The sequence below is a fragment of the Schistocerca serialis genome, chromosome 6 (genome assembly GCF_023864345.2).
Source record: "Schistocerca serialis cubense isolate TAMUIC-IGC-003099 chromosome 6, iqSchSeri2.2, whole genome shotgun sequence".
In the NCBI taxonomy this organism is placed as follows: domain Eukaryota; kingdom Metazoa; phylum Arthropoda; class Insecta; order Orthoptera; family Acrididae; genus Schistocerca; species Schistocerca serialis.
This window is the reverse complement of record NC_064643.1, coordinates 531,977,726-532,002,062: the sequence shown is the minus strand read 5'-3', so window position 1 is coordinate 532,002,062 and position 24,337 is coordinate 531,977,726. Positions and strand designations below refer to the sequence as shown.

At 42.1% G+C, this 24,337-nt stretch overlaps 1 protein-coding gene across 3 annotated transcripts in view; it reads left to right on the top strand.

Annotated features, from left to right (window-relative positions):
- The window catches only part of LOC126484560 (trafficking protein particle complex subunit 8), a 271,243-nt gene that overhangs the window by 147,493 nt on the left and 99,413 nt on the right, over positions 1-24,337 (top strand). For all 3 annotated transcript variants that reach the window (XM_050108120.1, XM_050108119.1, XM_050108121.1), the window contains one exon: positions 10,084-10,338. In XM_050108120.1, the coding sequence (XP_049964077.1) occupies positions 10,084-10,338 (255 nt within the window). The remainder of the gene's footprint in view (positions 1-10,083; positions 10,339-24,337) is intronic.

Sequence of the window (24,337 nt, the reverse complement as noted above, 5' to 3'; positions counted from 1 at the left end):
TACTGCAACTCAGGTTTAAAGAAATTACACTTGTCCAGTCTACACTTTAGTCCTGCCTCAGATAACACGTGAACCAAAACACTTAAATTTGCAATACGTTCTTCAGGTGTAGGGTCTGCTATGATAATGTCATCCAAATAGTTGAACAGTTCGGCATTTGATCAGTCTGCTGTTCCAAATACTGTCGGAAAATGATGGGTGCAGAAGCACTGCCAAAAGGCAAATGCAAATATGTAAACAAGCCCAAATGAGTGTTTACTACACACATTTTCTGAGATTTGTTGTTGAGCAGTATTTGAAGATAAGTGCCGCGCAAATCAATTTTTGAAAAAGAGTGTCCAGCATCTAATTTATCCACGAGATCCTCTGGACATGGCTATGGACAAGTATCAATGACCATTTATGGGTTGACTGTAGACTTAAAGTCAACACAGAGGCAAATGTGACCTAAAGGTTTAGGGAGCAAAACAAGTGGACTTGCCCATTGACTAGCTGAGATGGGTGCAATAACTCTACTATCTTGCAATTCTTTTAAGTTCAGCTGCGACCCCGTAATGCAATGGGAACAGTACTGACCTGGCAAAATTTTTGCTGAGCATTGTCTTTCAGAATAATACGTGCAACAAAATTGTTAGTTTTGCCTAAACCTTCAGAAAAGAGTTCCAGGAATTCTCTTAGCAAAGTAGTGACACTGCCTTTTGCCTTGAATACAGACACTTACAATACATTGTCCTGAATGTTAAAGCCAAACAAATCAAAAGAATCAAAACCGTATAGGTTCTCACACTCATGTGATTGTAATACTTTAAAAGTCACTGTCTGCATATGCGAGCAATACAAGTCAGGCAAACTACATGTTCTGAGAATGGGAATGTCTTGTCCGTTATAAGCTGTCAGCTGCATGCTAGTTTTAGACAAGTGTGGAGAGCCTAACAGTTCATATGTGTGACTATTGATCAATGGACAGAGGCAACCATGTCCGACTGAAATTTCACACGTTTCCCCCAAATAAGTAAATGAACAAAGAGTTTGTTTGACTGATGTATCACTGAAGAAACTGCACGCTTGCCTGTTGCAGACTTGGAGTATACTGCATTAATGATGTGGGCCTTGTGGCTAGATTTTTGCGATTGAGCCGAATTCTTATGTTTGTTCTGTTGCAAACATACAGATTGTACATGTCCTTTCCTACCAGAAGCATAACACTGAGCTTGTTGGGAGGAGCAGTCTTGGCATTTGTGCTGTGTGTAACAGCGAGGGCGAGACTTTATTCTGTTTGCCTGTGTAGCCGCCCGTTTAGTGAACTGCTTATGCGGCGTGGAAGGTTGTTTACTTGGCAGGACTAGCACACGCCTCTGATGTGGTCTAGGGTGATCGCAAGCTAGGGACTCAACGCGACAAATAGTTGGCTGCTCAAATCTATGAGCCCACAAGGCACCAGAATCGTACTGATCTAGTATGTGCACTACCTGCTGAAATGATGGATCGGACTGTTTCAAAATTTGTTCTCTGATTTTGACGTCAGGCACATTGTACACGATTGCATAATGCAACATGACATCAGACTACAAAGCACCACAAGCACATTTGAATTTGCATTTATTTGTCATATCTTGCAAATCTGTTACCCAATCGCGATAAGTTTGTTCTGACAGTTTTTTGCAATGAAAGAATCGATACCTAGCTGCTACCACATTCACTTGTTGGTCATAATAGTCAGTCAGTGAAGAGATATTGTAGAACAAAAGCAAACTGGTGCTTTCCATTTAAGATAACACTGTCATACATAAGGTCACTTGTAGTGTCGTTAGATAAGAGTTTCTGAATTAATCTAAACACTTCACTTCCTACCGTGAATAATAGATATAGAACTTTCACAGTACCTCGGACACTGTGAGCTACCATATGATCATCAGACTGGTGCAGCCACTCGAGCCATTCCTATTCTGGTTCACTAAACTGTCGAAAAGGTGGTACAGGAGCTGTAGTAGGTGGTGCTTGTTCTGTTGGGGAGTAGCTGCTGCACTGTGTTGAGTAGTGCTGAGATGTGCTGCATCTGAAACTGAAACATCTGCATTAACTGTTTATGAATCACTACTAACTATTCTTGTAGCACTCTCTGATGTTGTTGTTTGTTGTTGTTGTGGTCTTCAGTCCTGAGACTGGTTTGATGCAGCTCTCCATGCTACTCTATCCTGTGCAAGCTTCATCATCTCCCAGTACCTACTGCACTCTACATCCTTCTGAATCTGCTTAGTGTATTCATCTCTTGGTCTCCCTCTACGATTTTTACCCTCCACACTGCCCTCCAATACTAAATTGGTGATCCCTTGATGCCTCAGAACATGTCCTACCAACCGATCCCGTCTTCTGGACAAGTTGTGCCACAAACTTCTCTTCTCCCCAATCCTGTTCAATACTTCCTCATTAGTTATGTGATCTACTCATCTAATCTTCAGCATTCTTCTGTAGCACCACATTTCGAATGCTTCTATTCTCTTCTTGTCCAACTTATTTATCGTCCATGTTTCACTTCCATACATGGCTACACTCCATACAAATACTTTCAGAAATGACTTCCTGACACTTAAATCTATATTCGATGTTAACAAATGTCTCTTCTTCAGAAAAGCTTTCCTTGCCATTGCCAGTCTACCTTTTATATCCTCTCTACTTTGACCATCATCAGTTATTTTGCTCCCCAAATAGCAAAACTCCTTTACTACTTTAAGTGTCTCATTTCCTAATCTAATTCCCTCAGCTTCACCCGACTTAATTCGACTACATTCCATTATCCTCGTTTTGCTTTTGTTGTTGTTCATCTTATATCCTCCTTTCAAGACACTGTCCATTCCATTCAACTGCTCTTCCAAGTCCTTTGCTGTCTCTGACAGAATTACAATGTCATCGGCGAACCTCAAAGTTTTTATTTCTTCTCCATGGATTGTAATACCTACTCCGAATTTTTCTTTTGTTTCCTTTACTGCTTGCTCAATATACAGATTGAACAACATCGGGGAGAGGCTACAACCCTGTCTTACTCCCTTCCCAACCACTGCTTCCCTTTCATGTCCCTCGACTCTTATAACTGCCATTTGGTTTCTGTACAAATTGTAAATAGCCTTTCGCTCCCTGTATTTTACCCCTGCCACCTTTAGAATTTGAAAGAGAGTATTCCAGTCAACATTGTCAAAAGCTTTCTCTAAGTCTACAAATGCTAGAAACGTAGGTTTGCCTTTCCTTAATCTTTCTTCTAAGATAAGTCGTAAGGTCAGTATTGCCTCACGTGTTCCAGTGTTTCTACGGAATCCAAACTGATCTTCCCCGAGGTCTGCTTCTACTAGTTTTTCCATTCGTCTGTAAAGAATTCGTGTTAGTATTTTGCAGCTGTGACTTATTAAACTGATAGGTCGGTAATTTTCACATCTGTCAACACCTACTTTCTTTGGGATTGGAATTATTATATTCTTCTTGAAGTCTGAGGGTATTTCGCCTGTTTCATACATCTTGCTCACCAGATGGTAGAGTTTTGTCAGGACTGGCTCTCCCAAGGCCATCAGTAGTTCCAATGGAATGTTGTCTACTCTGGGGGCCTTGTTTCGACTCAGGTCTTTCAGTGCTCTGTCAAACTCTTCACGCAGTATCGTATCTCCCATTTCATCTTCATCTACATCCTCTTCCATTTCCATAATATTGTCCTCAAGTACATCGCCCTAGTATAGACCCTCTATATACTCCTTCCACCTTTCTGCTTTCCCTTCTTTGCTTAGAACTGGGTTTCCATCTGAGCTCTTGATATTCATACAAGTCGTTCTCTTATCTCCAAAGGTCTCTTTAATTTTCCTGTAGGCAGTATCTATCTTACCCCTAGTGAGATAAGCCTCTACATCCTTACATTTGTCCTCTAGCCATCCCTGCTTAGCCATTTTGCACTTCCTGTCGATCTCATTTTTGAGACGTTTGTATTCCTTTTTGCCTGCTTCATTTACTGCATTTTTATATTTTCTCCTTTCATCAGTTAAATTCAATATTTCTTCTGTTACCCAAGGATTTCTCCTAGGCCTCGTCTTTTTACCTACTTGATCCTCTGCTGCCTTCACTACTCCATCCCTCAAAGCTACCCATTCTTCTTCTACTGTATTTCTTTCCCCCATTCCTGTCAATTGCTCCCTTATGCTCTCCCTGAAACTCTGTACAACCTCTGGTTCTTTCAGTTTATCCAGGTCCCATCTCCTTAAATTCCCACCTTTTTACAGTTTCTTCAGTTTTAATCTACAGGTCATAACCGATAGATTGTGGTCAGAGTCCACATCTGCCCCTGGAAATGTCTTACAATTTAAAACCTGGTTCCTAAATCTCTGAATTACCATTATATAATCTATCTGATACCTTTTAGTATCTCTAGGGTTCTTCCATGTATACAACCTCTCTGCTAGGCCGTGCTAATGCTCCAGGAATACCTTCCACTAATATCCCTATACAGTGCTGATCTGAGTGGCGAAGGCTGGCAGGAGTGGCGCTTATATTCACTTCTTGCAGAGGTCGCTCCTGGCATGGCACGGTCCTTGTCAGCCGGCTATCGGTTGATGTTTCCCCACCACCTTCTCTGGTCTTGCGTTCTTCCTCTTCATTCTGGCACTTGTCTTTACACCAGAACAAGATACACTAGGATAGTGTGTAGGTTGAGTGGACAATGGAACACCACTTTAGGAGTGGGTGGAAGGATCTTGGCTGGGATGCCCCTAATTTCATGGCATGGTAGGTAGATAATCGAAGCCCTGGTGAAGAATATAGTTCAGTTATTGCAGTCCAATGTAGTACTGAGTGATTGGTTTTTTTTTCTTTTTTTTCCTTGAGGGGGGGGGGGGGGGGGGGAGGGATTGTTTCTCTTTTGTAGCTGATTCTTGGGGTGGTGTGAGGATTAGCTGTGTTTGAGAATATAGCATGGGGAATCTTATTTGCAGACGAAGTTTCGAAGGTAAGGTCTGTCTGTGGCCTTCAACTTGTTGGGCAAAGGAGTTCTTGTCATTGCAGATATGCTGCCGACAAGCAGTCTGAATGTATGGGAGGGAATTTTTGCTGTGGAAGGGATGACATCAGACAGAATGCAGATACCGTTGGTGTTTGATGGGTTTATTGTGGACAGAGGTGTGGATTGAGACATAGAAAGGTGGAGGTCAACATTCATGAAGGGGGCATGTTGTGCTGAGGAGGACCAGATAAAGTGGTTGGGAGAGAAGGTATAGAGGCTGTGAAGGAATGAACATAGGGTGTATTGGCCCTGAGCACAGATCATGAAGATACTGTCAGTGAACATAAACCAGACAAGGGGCCTGGGGTTTTGGGAGAATAACGTGGTTTCCTCTAGGTAGCCCAACAAAGATTGGCACTGGAGTGAGTCACTTGGATGTTCATGGCTGTGCCACAGATTTCTCCTCAAAGGAGAAGTAGTTGTGTGTCAGGATATAGTTGCTAAGGTGTAAGAGGAATGAATTAGTCAGTTGAAATGTGAAGGACATTCGGAGAGGTAGTGTTTGATAGCAGGAAGGCCATGGGCAAGAAGGATGTTAGTGAAGAGGAAGATGGCATCAGAAGTGACAGGTACAGATCGAAGAGGTAGGGGGTGGAGACGGTAGATAATTAATGAAGGAAGTTGTTAGTATTCTTGATGTGAGAGGCTGTGTTTCAGGTAATGAGATGGAGGTGTTGGTCAACAAGAGTGAAAATTCTTTCAGTGGGAGCACAATGCCCAGCGACAAAGGGACTTTCAGGATTGTTTGGTTTACAGGTATTAGGGAACATGAAGAAAATGGGTATTTGGGGCATGTCGTTCGGGTGAGCAGAGAGATGGACTTATGGGAGAGGTTCTGGGATTCCACTAGGGATTGCAGGCTACATTAGACCTTTGGGATGGGATCACTGTGGCAGAGCTTGTGGATGGAGGAGTCAGACAGTTGACAGGAACACGTGTCGAATAGTCACTGCTGTTCAGCAGGACAGTGGTGTGGAGCCTTTGTTTGCAGGGAGGATGATTAGGTCGGGACCATTTTTGAGGTTATGTATGGCTGTCCTTTCTTCTTCTGAAAGATTAGTGCTCTTAGGAAGGCACCTGAAGAAGGAAGGTGAGTCCAAGTTGGAGGTAATAAATTCCTGAAAAGCGGCAAAGGAGTGAGATGGGGAGGGGATGGTCATGGTTGGGTGGTGGTATGAACTGTGAAAGGCAAAGTTCAATGTTGGGATTAGGTTGGCTGTGGGTGGATGGATTGGTGGCAAAGAAACGTTTCCATTGTAGGCATCATGAGTAGGAGAGTGGGTCTTTGACAAGTCCAGCATGGTTAAACTTGTGTGTAGGGTTGAAGGTGAGGCCTTTGGATAGGACTGAAACTTCTCTGGGATTGAGATTTTTGATGGGAAGGTTAATAACAGTTTTGTTTGGGTTCTGGATTTCATGGAGTGCTGGGAGGAACATTCAGAGTATGTGACTATTTGAAAAGGTTAGCCAGGAAGGGTCTGGATGCTATGAGAGGTTAATGAAGGGGTTTCCAGAATCATACTCCCACCCTGTGGCACATATCCTGGACACCCTGTTGCAGCTGGTTTATTGTGCTCCCACAGAATGAATTTCTGCACTTGTTGAACAATACTTCCAACCCATTGCCTGAAACATAGTCTCTCACATCAAAAATACTAACAACTTCCTTCGTCAGTTATCCACCATACCCACTGTTTTACCTCCTGGATCCTGGCTTGTCACTGTTGATGCCACCTCCCTATAGACAAACATCTTTCATGCTCATTGCCTTGCCATTATCAAACTCACTACCACCTTCCTCATACATCTTAGCAACTATATACTGACAGACAACTACTTCTCCTTTGAGTGGAAGGAACATAAACCGAACCACAGAAAAGCCATGGGCATGGTCACCCTCTGATGCCAACCTCTTTATGAGCCATGTAGAGGAAACCACCTCACCTTCCAAAACCCTAAGCTCCTTATTTGGTTGAAGTTCATTGATGATATCATCATGATTTAAACTCAGGGCCAAGACACTCTATTTTCATTCCTTCTCAACTTTAACACCTTCTCTCCCATCCACTTCTCCTGGTCTTCCTCAGCACAACGTGCCTCCTTCCTGGATGTTGACCTTCACCTCTCTGATGGCTCCATCCACACCTCTGACCATATGAAACCCACTAACCATCGACAGTATCTGCACTCTGTCAGATGTCATCTCTTCCACAGCAAAAAATACCTCCCATGCACTCAGATAACCTGTGGATTGCATATCTGCAGTGACAAGAACTCCTTTGCTGTGCAGTGATGAGAACTCCTTTGCCCAACATGTTGAATGCGTCTTAAAGAAACACAGAGAATTCTCTCTCTCTCTCTCTCTCTCTCTCTCTCTCTCTCTCTCTCTCTCTCTCTCTCTAGGTAGGTCACAATAATTATGCAATTTATCAATTTACATATTTTTCCCAGTGACATAACCTGTCACAGTTAAACCAGTGTTAAATTCTGATTTACCATGTATTTCTTAAAAGTTCCACACTTATTGACTTCCCTGTGCTTTCTGTGCTAAGTTAGAGTAGATTCCACTTGGAAAAGATATGAATTGATAGCCTAAGATAAGATTTCAATCCATTTATCTCTCACATAGACTGTTAAAGAAATACCTCATTTAACTCTGTTAGTCACAAGTAATACTTACAAATACAGAAAAGGGCATTTATTGCTCATCATGTCTATGAACAGAAGAGATGGTTATTCTGAAACAAACCAGGGCTTGAAGCACTTGAGCAAATAGTCAAGTTCTAGCACCGATTAACATTTTTTTACAATGTGTCTTCACCACGTAATTTAGTAATAGAGCCAAGGAAATTAATCATTTCTTCATTACAGGTTGCACAAAATTGCCAAGATCATGATTCTGTAGAAAATATGGGAAGAGTAATAAGCTGCTAAGATTCATAATGCCCATTTTTAACAAAGCACTTGTGACATTGTTGTTGCTGAGATATGTAATGGCGTTAGTCATTTAACAAATTTATAACTCTATGGTATGTAAATTTACAAATCACCAACTTTTGAAAACTTATTGTTGTTGCGGTAGTCAATCCAGAGACTTGTTTGGTGCAGCTGTCCATGCTACTCTATCCTGTGCAAGCCCCATCGTCTCTGAATAACTACTGCAACCTACATCCTTCTGAATCTGCTTACTGCATTCATTTCTTGATCTCCCTCTATGATTTTTACCCTCCATGCTTCCCTACAATACTAAACTGGAGATCCCTTGATGCCTCAGAACGTGTCCTACCAATGGATCCCTTTTTCTTGTCAAGTTGTGCCACAAATTTCTCTTCTCCCCAATTCTTTTAACTACCTCCTCATTAGTTACATGATCTACCCATCTAATCCTCAACATTCTTCTGTAGCACCACATTTCGAAAGCTTCTATTCTTTTCTTATCTGTATTGTTTATAGTCCATGTTTCACTTCCATACATGGCGACACTCCGTACAAATACTTTCAGAAAAGGCATCCTGACATTTAAATCCATATTCGATTGGTGTTAACAAATTTCTATTCTTCATAAATGCTTTCCTTGCCACTGCCAGTCTACATTTTATGTCCTCTCTTTTGACCATTATCAGTTATTTTACTTCCCAAATTGCAGAACCCATTTACTACTTTAAGTGTTTCATTTGCTAATCTAATTCGCTCAGCATAACATGATTTAATTTGACTGCATCCTCATTTTTCTTTTGTTGATGGTCATCTTATATCCTCCTTCAAGACTCTGTCCATTCCATTCAGCTGCTCTTCCAGATCCTTTGCTGTCTCTGACAGAATTACAATGTCATTATTACAATTCATCTTTTTGATGAATAAAACCTTAAGAATTGAAGTCCTATTACAATTCTTTAATGTTTTATTCATAAAAAAGATGAATAGGTTATTTACATTACACTGCAAGAGGTATTGACATTTCATCTGACTGGGTATGGTGGTGTATTCCATATTTGGAATACTGCTTTCCCTGATACATTCATTGATCTTGCCAGTCAATGTAATAAGTTTGCTATTGACAAACTCAATAGCCCTTTATTTGTTAAAACTAAATTTATTTGGCATGATAGGTTGTGAGCCCCTCAAGAGGTATTATTCATCCACGTATTTGCAAGTTCTTTCAATTGGATGCCAGTTCAGTGACTTGTGGACCCTTAACCTGCCCTAGTAATCCTACCAAGGAGAGTAACCCTACAGTTTAACACGGAATCAATCCAGTTGTCGTTCCTGGCATTTCTTCATGTCATTGAGAGGTGAAGGGTAGCGCAAAGCAAGATGGAAAAATTCCAGTGTCTGACCAGGATTTTTGATCCTGTGACATTACGGGTCTTCAGGCTCGCACTTTACCACTAGACCACCAAGCCTGGTCTTTCATTCAATGAGTATGTGAGAGAGATCTTGAAAGACAGAAATAGTCCCTCTCTTTCTCAGCATTTCAGACTCATGTTACGTATAACTCAAACTAATAAAAATATGTCTAAAAACGCAGATGATGTGACTTACCAAACGAAAGTGCTGGCAGGTCGATAGACACACAAACAAACACATACATACACATGAAATTCAAGCTTTCACAACAAACTGTTGCCTCATCAGGAAAGAGGGAAGGAGAGGGAAAGACGAAAGGATGTGGGTTTTAAGGGAGAGGGTAAGGAGTCATTCCAATCCCGGGAGCAGAAAGACTTACCTTAGGGGGAAAGAAGGGGTATACACTCGCGCGCACACACACACATCCATCCGCACATACACAGACACAAGCAGACATGTCTGCTTGTGTCTGTGTGTCTATCGACCTGCCAGCACTTCCGTTCGGTAAGTCACATCATCTGTGTTTTTAGATATATTTTTCCCACGTGGAATGTTTCCCTCTATTATATTCATATCATTAATTCAAACTAATAAAAAGTTGCATTTGAAATCAGTTTCATTTATGTGAATGAAGAAATTAACCCACTTGGCAGTTTTGGTTGCAGGGTTTTGTGTACTGATTGAGTCTCTCCTTTCTGTTTCAGGTGATACTCAGTGTTATACCCAAGTGTGTTGGGGAATTGAACATTACTGGTGTTGCTTACCATTTAACAAATACAGCAATACAACAATTACCTGAACAAACAACTAACAATGCTCCTAGTATTATAACTATACCAGGAAAGCAAGTCTTCCGTGTAAGGTGCCCTCGTGCAAAAATAACAAAAGACAAAGGAAGTCAAGAAGTAAATGACAAAAGACTGGAAATAAATGTTGTAACATCGTCACCTTGTCTTCAGGTAAGTCAGTAACTGTTGAAATGTTATAGTTTAACACAAGCCATGGACATTCATTACACTTTATTCTGTGAGCTCATAGAAGTTCTCACCTTAATTAATGTTTAGAAATGAAGTAGTAAGATGCAGTTGTATAACAGACTACATGTAAATTTAGTGAACCATAAGTACCATTTTAACTGACACTAAATGTACTTAGAAATTAGGAGAGGTTAGCACTCGGCATTTTTCAGAATTGTGGGAATTATTCTCCGACTCCTCTGGTAGTCTTCACTTTTCATGAAACTATCTTGAATATCAGTAACTATCCCTTGCATGGCTCCATTGTAATGTTAGTACTGTAATGAGAGATTCCTTTCATATTTTATGTGGTGTTCCAGGGGCCCCATTCTATCATTCTTGACCCTCTCATCCATTCAGATGGCAGATTTTTGACAAGGCACCTATTTTTATCAACCCTTCATTTTTGTGGATCTGTCATGGCTTGACATCCCTGTATTCTTACCCAACTGGCCATTTTTCTCCTCCATCTTCCCTGCAATTTTACCTCCTAAGTCATAACCACCGTTTATACCACCTAAACTGTTATACCATAAGTGAGTATGATAACATCTTCTTGCTGTAAACTGTGAGACTTAGATGACTTAATATAGACATGTTTGTGGCATATCCCAGAAAATACTTTAAAACTTTTTAGTGCAGTAAGATAACTAATCCCCCCACAGACCATGGACCTTGATGTGGTGGGGTTGCTTGCACACCTCAGTCATACAGATAGGAGTACCATAGATGCAAGTACCAACATGCTTGATGGCTGACTGATATGGCCTAGTAACGTTACTCGTTATTGCCTTGGTATCATGCTACTGTGAAAGCTGAAAACAAGGGGAAACTACAACCTTTTAATTTCCTGAGGGCTTGTAGCTCTGCTGTAAGGTTAAATGATGGTGGCATCCTGATGGATAAAACATTCCAGAGGTAAAATTGACTCCCATTGAGAAGTATGGACAGGGACTCTTCAGGAATATATTGTCTTCAGGAAAGGCAAATCTGCACAGGGTCAGAGCGGCTCCTGGCCAAGATTGTCAGGGATATGGCCAACTGAAAGGAGTTTTCACAATGAAAGAAGTAAACTTCAGTTCCCTATATTCTTTTATACAGAATACATATGGGCACACCCAAGTCAGTCTGAGGCCTTCAGCCAGTCAAGATGGTCATAACAAGCTGTTACGTTTGGCAGAAGAAAGTGTGAGAAATAAGGGAAGACAAGATAGTTCACAACATTGTCAGGTCAAAGGAGACACGACAAAGTGTGTTCTGTCTGAATGTAATGCTCCAGATGATGCTCAGCAGCCAACGTTTGGTTTCTTTCACACGATTCCTCTCATAGCAGTGCATAGTAGCTTGTTTGTCAGCACATTCCACAGGAACAAACAACCTTTGCTGAAACAATGATCCTACTCAGCATATAGGCCACAATGAACTGTACTTGTACATCACAGATGAAAATTTAAGTGGAAAAATTTGAAATAAAAATCTAAATTTATAATATCCCTAGGTCGACTAGGTGATCTGTTGCACAAATCTGACATTCTACAGGTTTAATCACAGACTGTTGTAATCTTAGAGTAAGTAGGTTAGAGATTTTATGAAAGAGAAATGATGAGTAGGTTAAAATTGGACACAGTGGGAATTACTGAAGTGCAGTAGCAGGAAGAACATGATGTCTCCACAAGTTAGTTAAAGCTTATGAATACAAAATCAAATAGGGGTTATGTGGAGTAGAACTAATAATGAATATGAAAATAAGAGTACAGGTGAGGTATTATGAACAGCATAATGAACACATTATAGGTGCCACAATAGACACAAAGCAAGTACCCAGCAGCCCACCACAGTAGTATAAGTATGTCGGCGTAGTAGCTCTGCTGATGAATGAAGTAATGTACGAGGGCAGTTCAATAAGTAATGCAACACATTTTTTTCTGAAACAGGGGTTGTTTTATTCAGCATTGAAATACACCAGGCTATTCCCCAATCTTTTAGCTACACAACACTATTTTTCAACGTAATCTCCATTCAATGCTACGGCCTTACGCCACCTTGAAATGAGGGCCTGTATGCCTGCACGGTACCATTCCACTGGTCGATGTCGGAGCCAACGTCGTACTGCATCAATAACTTCTTCATCATCCGCGTAGTGCCTCCCACGGATTGCGTCCTTCATTGGGCCAAACATATGGAAATCCGACGGTGCGAGATCGGGGCTGTAGGGTGCATGAGGAAGAACAGTCCACTGAAGTTTTGTGAGCTCCTCTCGGGCGCGAATACTTGTGTGAGGTCTTGCGTTGTCATGAAGAAGGAGAAGTTCGTTCAGATTTTTGTGCCTACGAACATGCTGAAGTCGTTTCTTCAATTTCTGAATAGTAGCACAATACACTTCAGAGTTGATCGTTTGACCATGGGGAAGGACATCGAACAGAATAACCCCTTCAGCGTCCCAGAAGACTGTAACCATGACTTTACCGGCTGAGGGTATGGCTTTAAACTTTTTCTTGGTAGGGGAGTGGGTGTGGCGCCACTCCATTGATTGCCGTTTTGTTTCAGGTTCGAAATGATGAACCCATGTTTCATCGCCTGTAACAATCTTTGACAAGAAATTGTCACCCTCAGCCACATGACGAGCAAGCAATTCCGCACAGATGGTTCTCCTTTGCTCTTTATGGTGTTCGGTTAGACAACGAGGGACCCAGCGGGAACAAACCTTTGAATATCCCAACTGGTGAACAATTGTGACAGCACTACCAACAGAGATGTCAAGTTGAGCACTGAGTTGTTTGATGGTGATCCATCGATCATCTCGAACGAGTGTGTTCGCACGCTCCGCCATTGCAGGAGTCACAGCTGTGCACGGCTGGCCCGCACGCGGGAGATCAGACACTCTTGCTTGACCTTGCGGCGATGATGACACACGCTTTGCCCAACGACTCACCGTGCTTTTGTCCACTGCCAGATCACCGTAGACATTCTGCAAGCGCCTATGAATATCTGAGATGCCCTGGTTTTCCGCCAAAAGGAACTCGATCACTGCCCGTTGTTTGCAACGCACATCCGTTACAGACGCCATTTTAACAGCTCCGTACAGCACTGCCACCTGTCGGAAGTCAATGAAACTATAAGAGACGAAGCGGGAATGTTTGAAAATATTCGACAAGAAATTTCCGGTTTTTTCAACCAAAATTGGCCGAGAAAAAAAATGTGTTGCATTACTTATTGAACTGCCCTCGTATGATCAGAGAAAAGAAATCATTCAAATTATAAATGGAGACAAAAATTTAATTATGATGATTGACTGAGATTTGATAGTAGGAAAAGGAAGAGTAGGAAAAATACTAGGAGAACGTGGACTGAGAGAAAAAAATGAAAAGGGAAACTACCTGGTAAAATTTAACAAAGAGCACAGTTTAATCATTGCAAATACTTGATTGATGAAATTTATATATGTCAAACAGTGGAAACTCCAGATAGAAATATCAACAATGTGGGAAAAGGCAGATTGCTACTTCCCGTAAAAAAGACACGTTAAATTGCAGAGAGGCACAATTAAGTCACTCATATATACCTTTCTGCCACAGCCTTTGTCAGAAATAGAGCGACACAGTGCGCGCGTGCACACACGCACGCGCGCGCACACTCACACACGCACACGCACACGCACACACACACACACACACACACACACACACACACACACTCACACTCACACTCACACACACACACACACACACACACACACATACAAAACTGCTAAATCCAGCATCTCAGGCTAAAATGAAACATCAGGTGGGATGCAAGCAGCAGTCTGGAGGGGTTGGGGAAGGGAGGGGAAGTGTAGGGGATAGTGGTGTATGAGTTGAGGGAGATACAAATATTGTCTGGTGGAGTGTGCAGGGACTAGAGTGCCAACAGGCGCAGCTTCAGAAAGTTGTGGGGTGGGGAGGTAGGGGGGAAAAAAGAGGAGTGGTGAAAGACAGGCGGCTGTGTTGGCAGAGGGCTGCAAATAAACAGGGTGGCAGAGGAGAATGGGAGGAGATGATAATACAGAGGGATGGAAACTGTTGGGTGGAGGGTGTGCGGACAGTATGTTACCATAGGTTGAGGCCAGGATAGTTAGAGGTACGGAGAATGCGTTGTAACTATAACTCCCATCTGTGCAGTTCAGAAAAGCTGGTGGTGGAGGGAAGGGTCCAAATGGCTCAGGTAGTGAAGCTGCCATTGAAATCAAGTGTGTTATGTTCAGCTGCATGTTGTGCCACAGGGTCGTCTACTTTGCTCTTGGCCACAGTTTGGCGGTGTCTGTTCATCCTGGCGGACAGCTGGTTAGTAGACATACCAATATAAAAAGCTATGCAATGATTGCAGCAGAGCTGGTAAATGACATAGCTGCTTTCACAGGCAGCCCGTTCCCTGATAGGGTAGGATAAACCTGCGACAGAACTGGAATAGGAAGTGCTGCATGGGTGGATTGGGCAGGTTTTGCACCTGGGTCTCCTGAGTCTTCTACATGAATACAATGCTTGTGGCAAGGGGTTGGGACAGGGAGCAGCATAGGGATGGACTGGGATGTTGTGGAGGTTAGGTGAGCAAAGGAACACCACTTTAGGAGGGGTGGGAAGTATCTCAGGTAGGATGTCCCTCTTTACAGGGCGCGATGATAGGTAATCAAAGCTCTGGCGAAGCATGTGGTTCAGTTGTTACAGTCTGGGGTAGTACTGGGTGATGAAGGCGACACTCTTTTGTGGCTGATTTTTGTGGGTGGTGGAAATATTTGGGGTGTGAGGGGGAAATGACACAGGAGATCTGTTTGCTGACTAGGTACGGGAGATAGTGCCTGTATCTGAAGGCCTGGGCGAGACCGTCAGTATACTGAGCGAGGGAGTTTTTGTCACTGCAGATACACTGTCCCGGCTGGCCATGCTGTATGTGAGGGATTTTTTGGTGTGAAAGGGATGACAGCTGGTAAAATGCAGGTTCTGTAGGTGGTTGGTGAGTTTAATGTGGACAGAGATGCAGATGGAGCCGTCAGAGAGGAGGATGTCAACATCTTGGAAGGTGGCATGCTGGGTTGAGGAGGACCATGTGAAGCGGATGGGAGAGATGATGTTGAGGTTAGTCCCTGCACACTCCACCAGATAGCGTTTGCCTCTTTCCCAAGGTGTAATTGGCTATCCCTTCCCCTTCCCTGCCCCTTCAGACTGCTGCTTGCATTGCACATTATACTTGCACTCCGGCCTGAGATGCTTGAATTGGCAGGTGCAGGTTCTTCTATGTGTGTGTTTTATTGATGAAGACTGTGGCTGAAAGCTTTGTGAAAGAGACTGAGTCTCTTTACGTTATGTAATGGTAAGATAGAGATTTTGAAACCAGTTTTCAAGATGCAAAATAGTACTGGGGCAGATGTAAATTCTTACCATAATTTGCTGGCTGTGGACCACAGATTAAAACTGAAGAAACTGCAGAATGCTTGGTAATTAAGATTATAGGGACTGGATAAATTGAAAGAATCACTTAGTTGGCAGAGTTCCACAGAGAGCGCTAAGGAACGAGTGAATGGAACGAAAGATCAGAATACATAAAAGACACAAATCTTATGCCCAGGTGCAGTGGTGCACCATCCTATTGGAGAATGCTTTCAGTTGATAGTCATCTAACTGAGGTGATAGATACAGCTTCAACATATTGTACCATTGGCTCTCATCGGTAAATAATGCACCCTTACCAATACAGCAAGCATTTTCTAAGAACCGTATCTACTGGCTACGTTTATTTGCTGTTACACTTGTAAAAGTTGATTCATCACAATATCTTTTTTCCTTAAGAGATGTATATCCACCCATATACGAGGAAGAATGCCACTGATTTAATTTATTGTATAATTGCATTTCCTATAAAAATAGCTGAAGAACATGTTTAACACATTGCACAGTTTTAGTAGGGATTTTTACAAGGACAAGGAGAAAATATTTGGGCTGGCATAGAACTGTGCTGATATCAGTAAAATTTGCCTTTTCTGTGATGCTTCATTTTGATTATTAATGACAATAAGATGTCAGTTTAATTTTCAGTATGGCTTTGTTTGTACATCTTTCCCATAATTCCCTGTTGTGTTTTATTAACATTTGTTTTGACCATCAGTAAGACAGCTGGTTAAAGTTTATATGAAGTCTTCTCCACTTTATATAGATTAAGAAATGAGCAGCATCAACAAATCTGGCCAAACTTCTGTTTAAAATGGTATATATAAAGGATGTCCCAAAACTGCTACCACGAAAGAAAACGTGTAGAAATTACAAAACGTGGTATTTGATGATTGACAATTACGGGTTCATTTAATAGGTGATGCCATAAGCATATCACTAGAAAGAATATTGTACATTTTATAGTAAAATTAACCACGAGAGAATCCTGTAGGCTACTGAAACATCATTTATTGTATACTGATCAAAAGCATTCTCGAAGGAAACAACACCACAGGCCAGCAAAAAATGTTTTTTGAAGAACTTTTTTTATTTTGATTGCAGATCTGTATCGATTTTTTATGAGCTGGGTCCAAATATAGCTTTAGTTTTTTTTGTATCACCCACAGTTTTCAAGCAATGTGCTTCTTACTATATAGTATAAAAATCCTATGCTATACGTTAAACGGGGAAATTAATGAAACGCTTTGTTACAACATAAGCATGGTTTGTATTTACAGTAAGCTACTTAAAACAGTGATATGTGTTAACAGAGGTTTCACTTGTCAGCTGGAATTGGTTTGTATTTTCTTTCTCTTTTTTCTTTGAAGCTTCTTGTGTAGCTTTTTCTATGGTGCATCTCTTGCGGAACTTCTCGGTGAAGTGAGCATCAGTAGTCCCCTGTCATGTTGGTGTTCCAGTGGCCTTGGTAGTGTTTTTCCATCACTTTCAAATCTGCTGAAAATGCTCTCCTTGCTCCTCACTAACATCTCTCGTATTGTCCAGGAAGTAATCAAGGTGACTGTTCAAAATGTGAACTTTCAGGCTCATTAAACATCCTAAAGTGTTAAACTTCTTTAACATTGTAGCTATAATAGAAACATATACTGGATCTTTTTCATGTCCTAAGAACTTCGTAACGACTTGCTTGAATCATACCCACACTTCTTTCTCATTTAAGGTCATTGTGGATTTAAAGTTAACATCAGACATCAATTGTCTAATGTCAGGTCTGACAAAGACACCTTCTTTTAGTTTAGCTTCTGAAAGGTGTGGAAACTTTTGGCAGAAATACTTAAAACATGGTCCATCTTTAAGCAAAGCCTCTACGAACTGTTTCATTAGGCCTAACTTTATATGTAGAGGTGGTAGGAGTATGTTTTTTGGATCTACAAGGTTTTTGTGTAGAATGTTCTTCTCACCAGGTTTTAAAGACTTTCTGCAACAATGTTGATCTCTAGCCCTACCGTCCCATTCACGCAAGAAACACGGAAATTTGGTAAAGCCACCTTGCTGACAAAGGAGCATGCATGTTACTTTTAGAGTGCCACATATCATCCAACCATGAACAGAGTAGCCTAGTTTATTTAGCACTATTTCTAGGTTTTCGGAGCTTTCTTTCATATGTACAGAATGTCAAACAGGTATAGATGCATACGTGCTACCATTTCATCTACATCTACATGGCTACTCTGCAATTCACACTTAAGTGCCTAGCGGAGGGTTCATTGAACCATTTTCATACTACTTCTCTACCATTCCACTCTCGAATGGTGTGTGGGAAAAAGTAACACCTAAATCTATCCATTCAATCTCTGATTTCTCTTATTTTATTATTATGATCACTTCTCCGTACATAGGTGGGTGTCAACAAAATATTTACGCATTCGGAAGAGAAAGTTGGTGATTGAAATTTCGTAAATAGATCTCACTGCAAAGAAAACCACCTTTGTTTCAGTGGCTGCCACCCCAACTCGTGTATTATATCAGTGACACTCTCACCCCTATTGTGCAATAACACGAAACGGGCTGCCCTTCTTTGCACTTTTTTGATGTCCTCCATCAATCCTACCTGGTAAGGATACCATACCGCGCAGCAGTATTCCAGCAGAGGATGGGCAAGTGTAATGTAGGCTGTCTCTTTAGTGGGTTTGTCGCATCTTCTAAGTGTTCTGCCAACAAAGCACAGTCTTTGTTTTGCCTTCCCCCCTTCACACCATACAGAAATTCTCTCTATATCATTTTGTAATTGGAAGTGATGGTCTGATGATTTTACTAGATGGTAAATTACAGTGTCATCTGCTAACATTGTGTAATAAAACTAGTTTTGAATGAATCAGTAAACAGCCTCCAGTCTTCCTACCAAACTCATTCATCAGACTGGGAATATCTGAGCAGTACACTAAATCACCTTCTTGTTGAAAAAGCCTGGAAAATTGCTGCTCTCTCTCTTGCTATATATGTATATGCTGGTTCCAGCTGCCAATAAGTTCTTCTCTTTTAATCTAGAGCCAAGCAATTCAGCTTTTTCTTTCGTTAAGCCCAGATTCAAAACCAGATCTTTAAGCTTGGTCTGATTAAACAATTTGGCCTCTAGACTTTCTGTATTACAATGGAAATCATCATGATCTGGTTCATGTAACTCAGATTGTACATCAGAAAATACTTCTGTTGGAATAGAATTTAAATCGTCTGGTGGTTCAGGAACTGGCAAGTGCACACTGGTCGGATGGCGGACAGAAGGTTATGCTAGCTTATTACCTTCTTGTTTTTTGAATTATGATCAGTAATATCAACACTGCAAAAGTAGCAATCATCGGAATGATTTCTTGGCTCCTTCCATATCATAGTAATAGCAAATCTAAAGGCTTTTTTTTCTCCTTTTTGGACCATTTTCTCAGATCTTCAACACACACACACACACACACACACACACACACACACACACACACACACACACACACACCATATGTTATGCAATGCCCAAGATTTATCTTGATCACCAAGTTTAGATCCAAAGTGTGATAGATAAACTTTTTTCACAAAGTTTGTAATGTTTCTTTGGTGTTTTTAATCACAAATCCACCATAAATATGAAAAGAACTCTTAGCAGAGTTTTTACAACCACAATTAGATATTGTTCTGAGCATATGTACAGGAAACTGGAAAGTGAGGTTAGGTTGACAGTAAACAAAACACCATTGGTTTACACAAAACTAGAATCGACCTGTTTTTGACAGCAAATGCTTTTCAGCAGTGCTACCAACATCATCTACATTCATTCCACCTCTTTTTTAAATTATTTCAACTGTATAAAAGCTGTTAAATTCTTTAAAAAATCGCCTAATTTAATAAATTTAACTGTAAAATGTGAAGAAATGGTGGGTGATACAGTTTTTTAAGTATCATATTTGTATTTACCACCCTAAAAAACAAAAGAATAAGATAATTTTCAGCAAAAAAGTTTTTGCATCATTGGCTAGTGTAATAATCAAAGCAGTGACTGAAAGTAGGAGGCCATACAACACAAAAAGCAAAATTTCTTTCAGTTGCCAGAAAGATTTTGGCATGTCTTAGCTGTTATACAGAAGATATTCACATTGATTACCTCGCAAAGACTAAACAGGTATTGATCCAAGTCTGCAGGAAAAATTGAAATGAAACATTTGTGTGTGGAGAAAAAGAATCTATCTTCAAGGTTAGGCAGAATCTCCTCAGTGGAAAGCCATTGGACAAATTTTACGGCCGTGAAAAGGGATTTGTTGAGAAATAAGTATATTTTAATTGCCTAAAAATAAAATTCCATTGCAAGACTGAGAAAATTTCACCGTTCCTTCCAGTTCTTGTGAGACTCACTGACACGCAGAGGTAAATGCTCAAACATTAGTAAAACACGTTTGACATTGTCATCACTTCCTGCAGGCTGGCCAGCTTGGTGCGTCATACCAAACTACATGTATCTGTGAGACTGTCATACCTTATTTCTACTGAGAACTGAAAGATTGGTTCTTTTATGTATTGTATAGTCTTCTGACATTTCTCTGTGCTTGTGTTTCTGAACTGGCACAATGTACCTTTTCAGATGTATCATTTTTTATTGTGCTGATGTCATAATCAGTTCCACTTGTTTGACATAAATATTCACAATAGAAAGCTCTTCCAGTTGGTGCATCACATGGACCACTGTTCATTCTTCTCAATGTATGGTTAATAATGTTACTATGTTTTGGCATTGAAATATATCTCCCTATACATTTGTGTGACTATCTGCCACCCATATTTACATCTCGGTGATTTCGTCCATAGTCCCTCCAGAAATAATTACATGTTTAGGTCTCTGACCTATAATGTGTGTGTAATATAAGTAAACTTGTCAGATAACAGATCAAAGTAGGAAAGGAAGACAAAGAATGGACAAACTATGTAGATGATGCCAGCTTTTATTAAAGAGAAAAATTCTCAGTTTTTCATTTAACAATTGGACAATTTTTTCAGTAGTAGCAGAAAGCACTAGTTCTTTTACAGATTAGGTTTAGAAGATTTTGATAGAGTGCAGCATTTAATAAAAGCATCTGATTTGTAAATACTTGTTACAAATGTATTGAGCCCTTGTCTCTTGAGTTTTTGTGAGGTATGTGGATCAAGTCGTATGAAGGGAATCAAATCTCCATCTGGTTACCCTATTACAAGTTTTCTAGTATTGCTCTAGATAACGGAAACAAATAATGGGCCAGTTCCTTTACCTACATCTATACTTAACAAGCTACCTTATGTGTGTCAGAAGGTATATAGTCCTTCAGTATCATCTTAATCCTTCAAATTCCATTTCTGGGTGGTATGCTGTCCATACTTCTCTATATTAGCCCAAATTTCTCTAATTTTACTATTATAGTATTTACTCCCGTATACAGTTGCATAATCATAATTGTTTTTGACTCATTTAGAATGCATGTTTATTTTGAAAGAAGCCTCTGATGAGACATTTTTGAGCAATTTAATGCTGGCTTCATGTTAGTAAGATAATATTTGACTAACCACACAGCTCTTCTGTATTTTATTGTTTTTCGTTAATCTTTGTAAGGATGTCTCACTGTCAGATAATATTGAAGAACTGATAAGAGTGTTTTAAGTGTGATGATGGAAAGTCATGGGTAGAATATAAATAATTGACCATTAGTTGAGATGTTAAGCACTTGATAGGCATGTAACTGAAAATGTTGTTAAGCCTTTGGATGATGTCAAACAGAGCTATTTTTATGCAGACTACACACACACACACACACACACACACACACACACACACACACACACACACACACACCAGCATGGCTATATTCTCCCAGCTGATTACATTGTACTAGTGCGGCAGTTGGACTGCCAAGTGAATATGAGCACAACAGACTCTTGACCTATTGACTCCCTCTCCAGATTTTACACGATACTTCCTGAAACTATTTCCCCTGTGGGTCCGGGGTAAGAATAGGCCCGAGGTATTCCTGCCTGTCGTAAGAGGCGACTAAAGGATTTCAACCATTTCGGCCTTCAATGTGATGATCCCCATTGGGGTTTGACCTCCATTTTTCAAAATTCTACAGAAGTACAAGCCTTTTGGGGAAGGACACCTTACGTGGTGTATCACCGGTCCTCATTGCACTAAGACCTTGGCACTCATCATCGTAACGGCGTCGTAACTGCACCCACTGTTCATCAGTTTGGGCCTAAACACCTGATGGGTTGCACAAGTTATGCCCATAGTGCGTCCCCATCTGCACCTACAATCATGATGGACTTTCCATGGCACGGTAGCCAGCCCGTTGTGGTGGGGTCGTCATGTACCCTCTAGGTTGTAGCCCCTTGACAACACAGGGATCGTACTGCTGATACCTGAGCTGCACACTCCCCACGTAAGCCAAGGAGTAGATGCCCGTGTACCTGGGGCATCAAGACTCCCAGCAACGGTCATCCTGCCAGGTGGCCCTTGCTGAGGCTGGGTGGCGCCCTTGGGGAGAGCCCCTGGTCGGAGTCCGGCTTGGGGCGAAATACTTCCCCCGCTATTTAGTCTGTTCTCGGATGGAGGGGACGTTCGCCACCTCCAAGCCCATGTTCTTTGTACAGCATATTGACGATATCTTTGGAGAAATCGAGGCTCTTAGGAAAATGCGTTCGGGGTCCATTCTCATAAAGACCACCTCCACTACACAGTCGGCGGCGCTCCAGGCATGCGACCGACTAGGGGACATCCCAGTGTCCATTGTCCCACATCTGGCACTCAATAGGTCGCAGGGGATTATTTTCCATCGGGACCTCCTGCTGCAATCTGATGAGGAGCTCAGGGCCAACCTGGAGCGCCGTGGCGTACATTTCGTCCGGCGAGTCCAGTGCGGCCTCAAAGATCGTTGCATTGACACTGGGGCCTTTATCCTCGTCTTCAAGGGGGATGTTCTCCCACAGAAGGTAAAGGTGATGTGCTACCGGTGTGATGTGCGACCTTACGTCCCGCCTCCTATGCGATGCTTTCGATGTTTGCACTTCGGGCACAAGTCGTCACGGTGTGAAGCTGAGCCGCTTTGTGGCGATTGTGGACGTCCTCTTCGTGAGGGACATACACGCACCCCACCAACCCGGTGCGTCAATTGTCCTGGCCTCCACTCGCCTCGATCTTTCGACTGCCCCACATATCGGAACGAGAAGAAGACACAAGAATTGAAAATCTTGAACTGTCTGTCTTATTCTGAGCCCAGGAAGAAATATGACCACCCCCATCCCGTGATGTTGACAACATCGTTTGCTTCGGTCGTGTCCACTCCTTCCGCAGTATCCTCACCCCTATCCTGTCCCCCCTCCACCTCCTCCCCCATCCAGGGCCTGTGCCTCCACCTCCCAAATCCCTCCCTTCCAAATCGTCCTCCCTCACAGCCCCTGTCCCCTCTGCCCCAGGGGCCACCCTTCCTCCGCCTCCTCCTCCTCCTCCGCCTCCTCCTCCTCCTCCGCCTCCTCCTCCTCCTCTGCCGCTGCCTGAGAAGCAATCCTCTTCTCAGGCATCCATCATGGAAACGTTACGGACCCCGGCTTCCAAGGTCTGGCGTTCAAACAAGGACCTCGAGCGTGAGGACTTTCTTCGGGTCCAGCCCTCACAGCCCACCATCCCTGTGACTCAACGGTCTTCCAAGAAGGCCTCAAAGAAGAAGTCTTTATCTCCCTCTCCACCCCGGCGTGTTTCGTCTGATGCTCCATCCGACAGTCGCTGCTCCCAGCCGTCCTCGGTTTCGCCGGTATGCTCTGCTGCCAGGCGCTCAGCTGGCCTGTCATTGGTGGACGATGCTGCCTCTCCAGCGCAACCCAGGAATGTGGCCGCAGCTGGCGACAACTCGATGGAAAAGGATCCGCCTCTCGATGGTTGTAGCAATGTTCTCTCGAAACCTGGCCCTCCGCGGCTGTCGAGGTGACCAGTTCTTCACCCGTTTTGTTCCCCCTTTCTCTGATTCGCAATGGCTCTGTTACATTGGAACATAAGCGGTATTTGATCTAATTGGGTGGAATTACAACTGCTCCTCCGCCTGCACTGTCCGCTTGTCATTGGTCTCCAGGAAACGAAGTTACGCCCAACTGACCGTATTGTTTTTACCCACTATACCTCCGAGTGATGTGACGTGTCCCCTTTGGACAGTATTCCAGCTCATGGTGGGGTCATGTTGCTCGTTTGGGACGATGTCTATTACCATCCCATCCCATTGACCACCCCACTCCAAGCAATAGCTGTCCGTATTACTCTTTCTGCCTTTACTTTTTCTGTTTGTACTGTCTACACTCCATCTTCATCCTCAGTTAGTTGGGCTGACATGATGCACCTGATTGCTCAATTTCTTCCGCCTTTTTTTGTTTGGCGACTTCAATGCCCATCATCCTCTTTGGGGTTCTCCTGCATCCTGTGAGAGAGGCTCCCTCTTTGTGGATGTTTTCAACCATCTCAATCTTGCCTGCCTCAA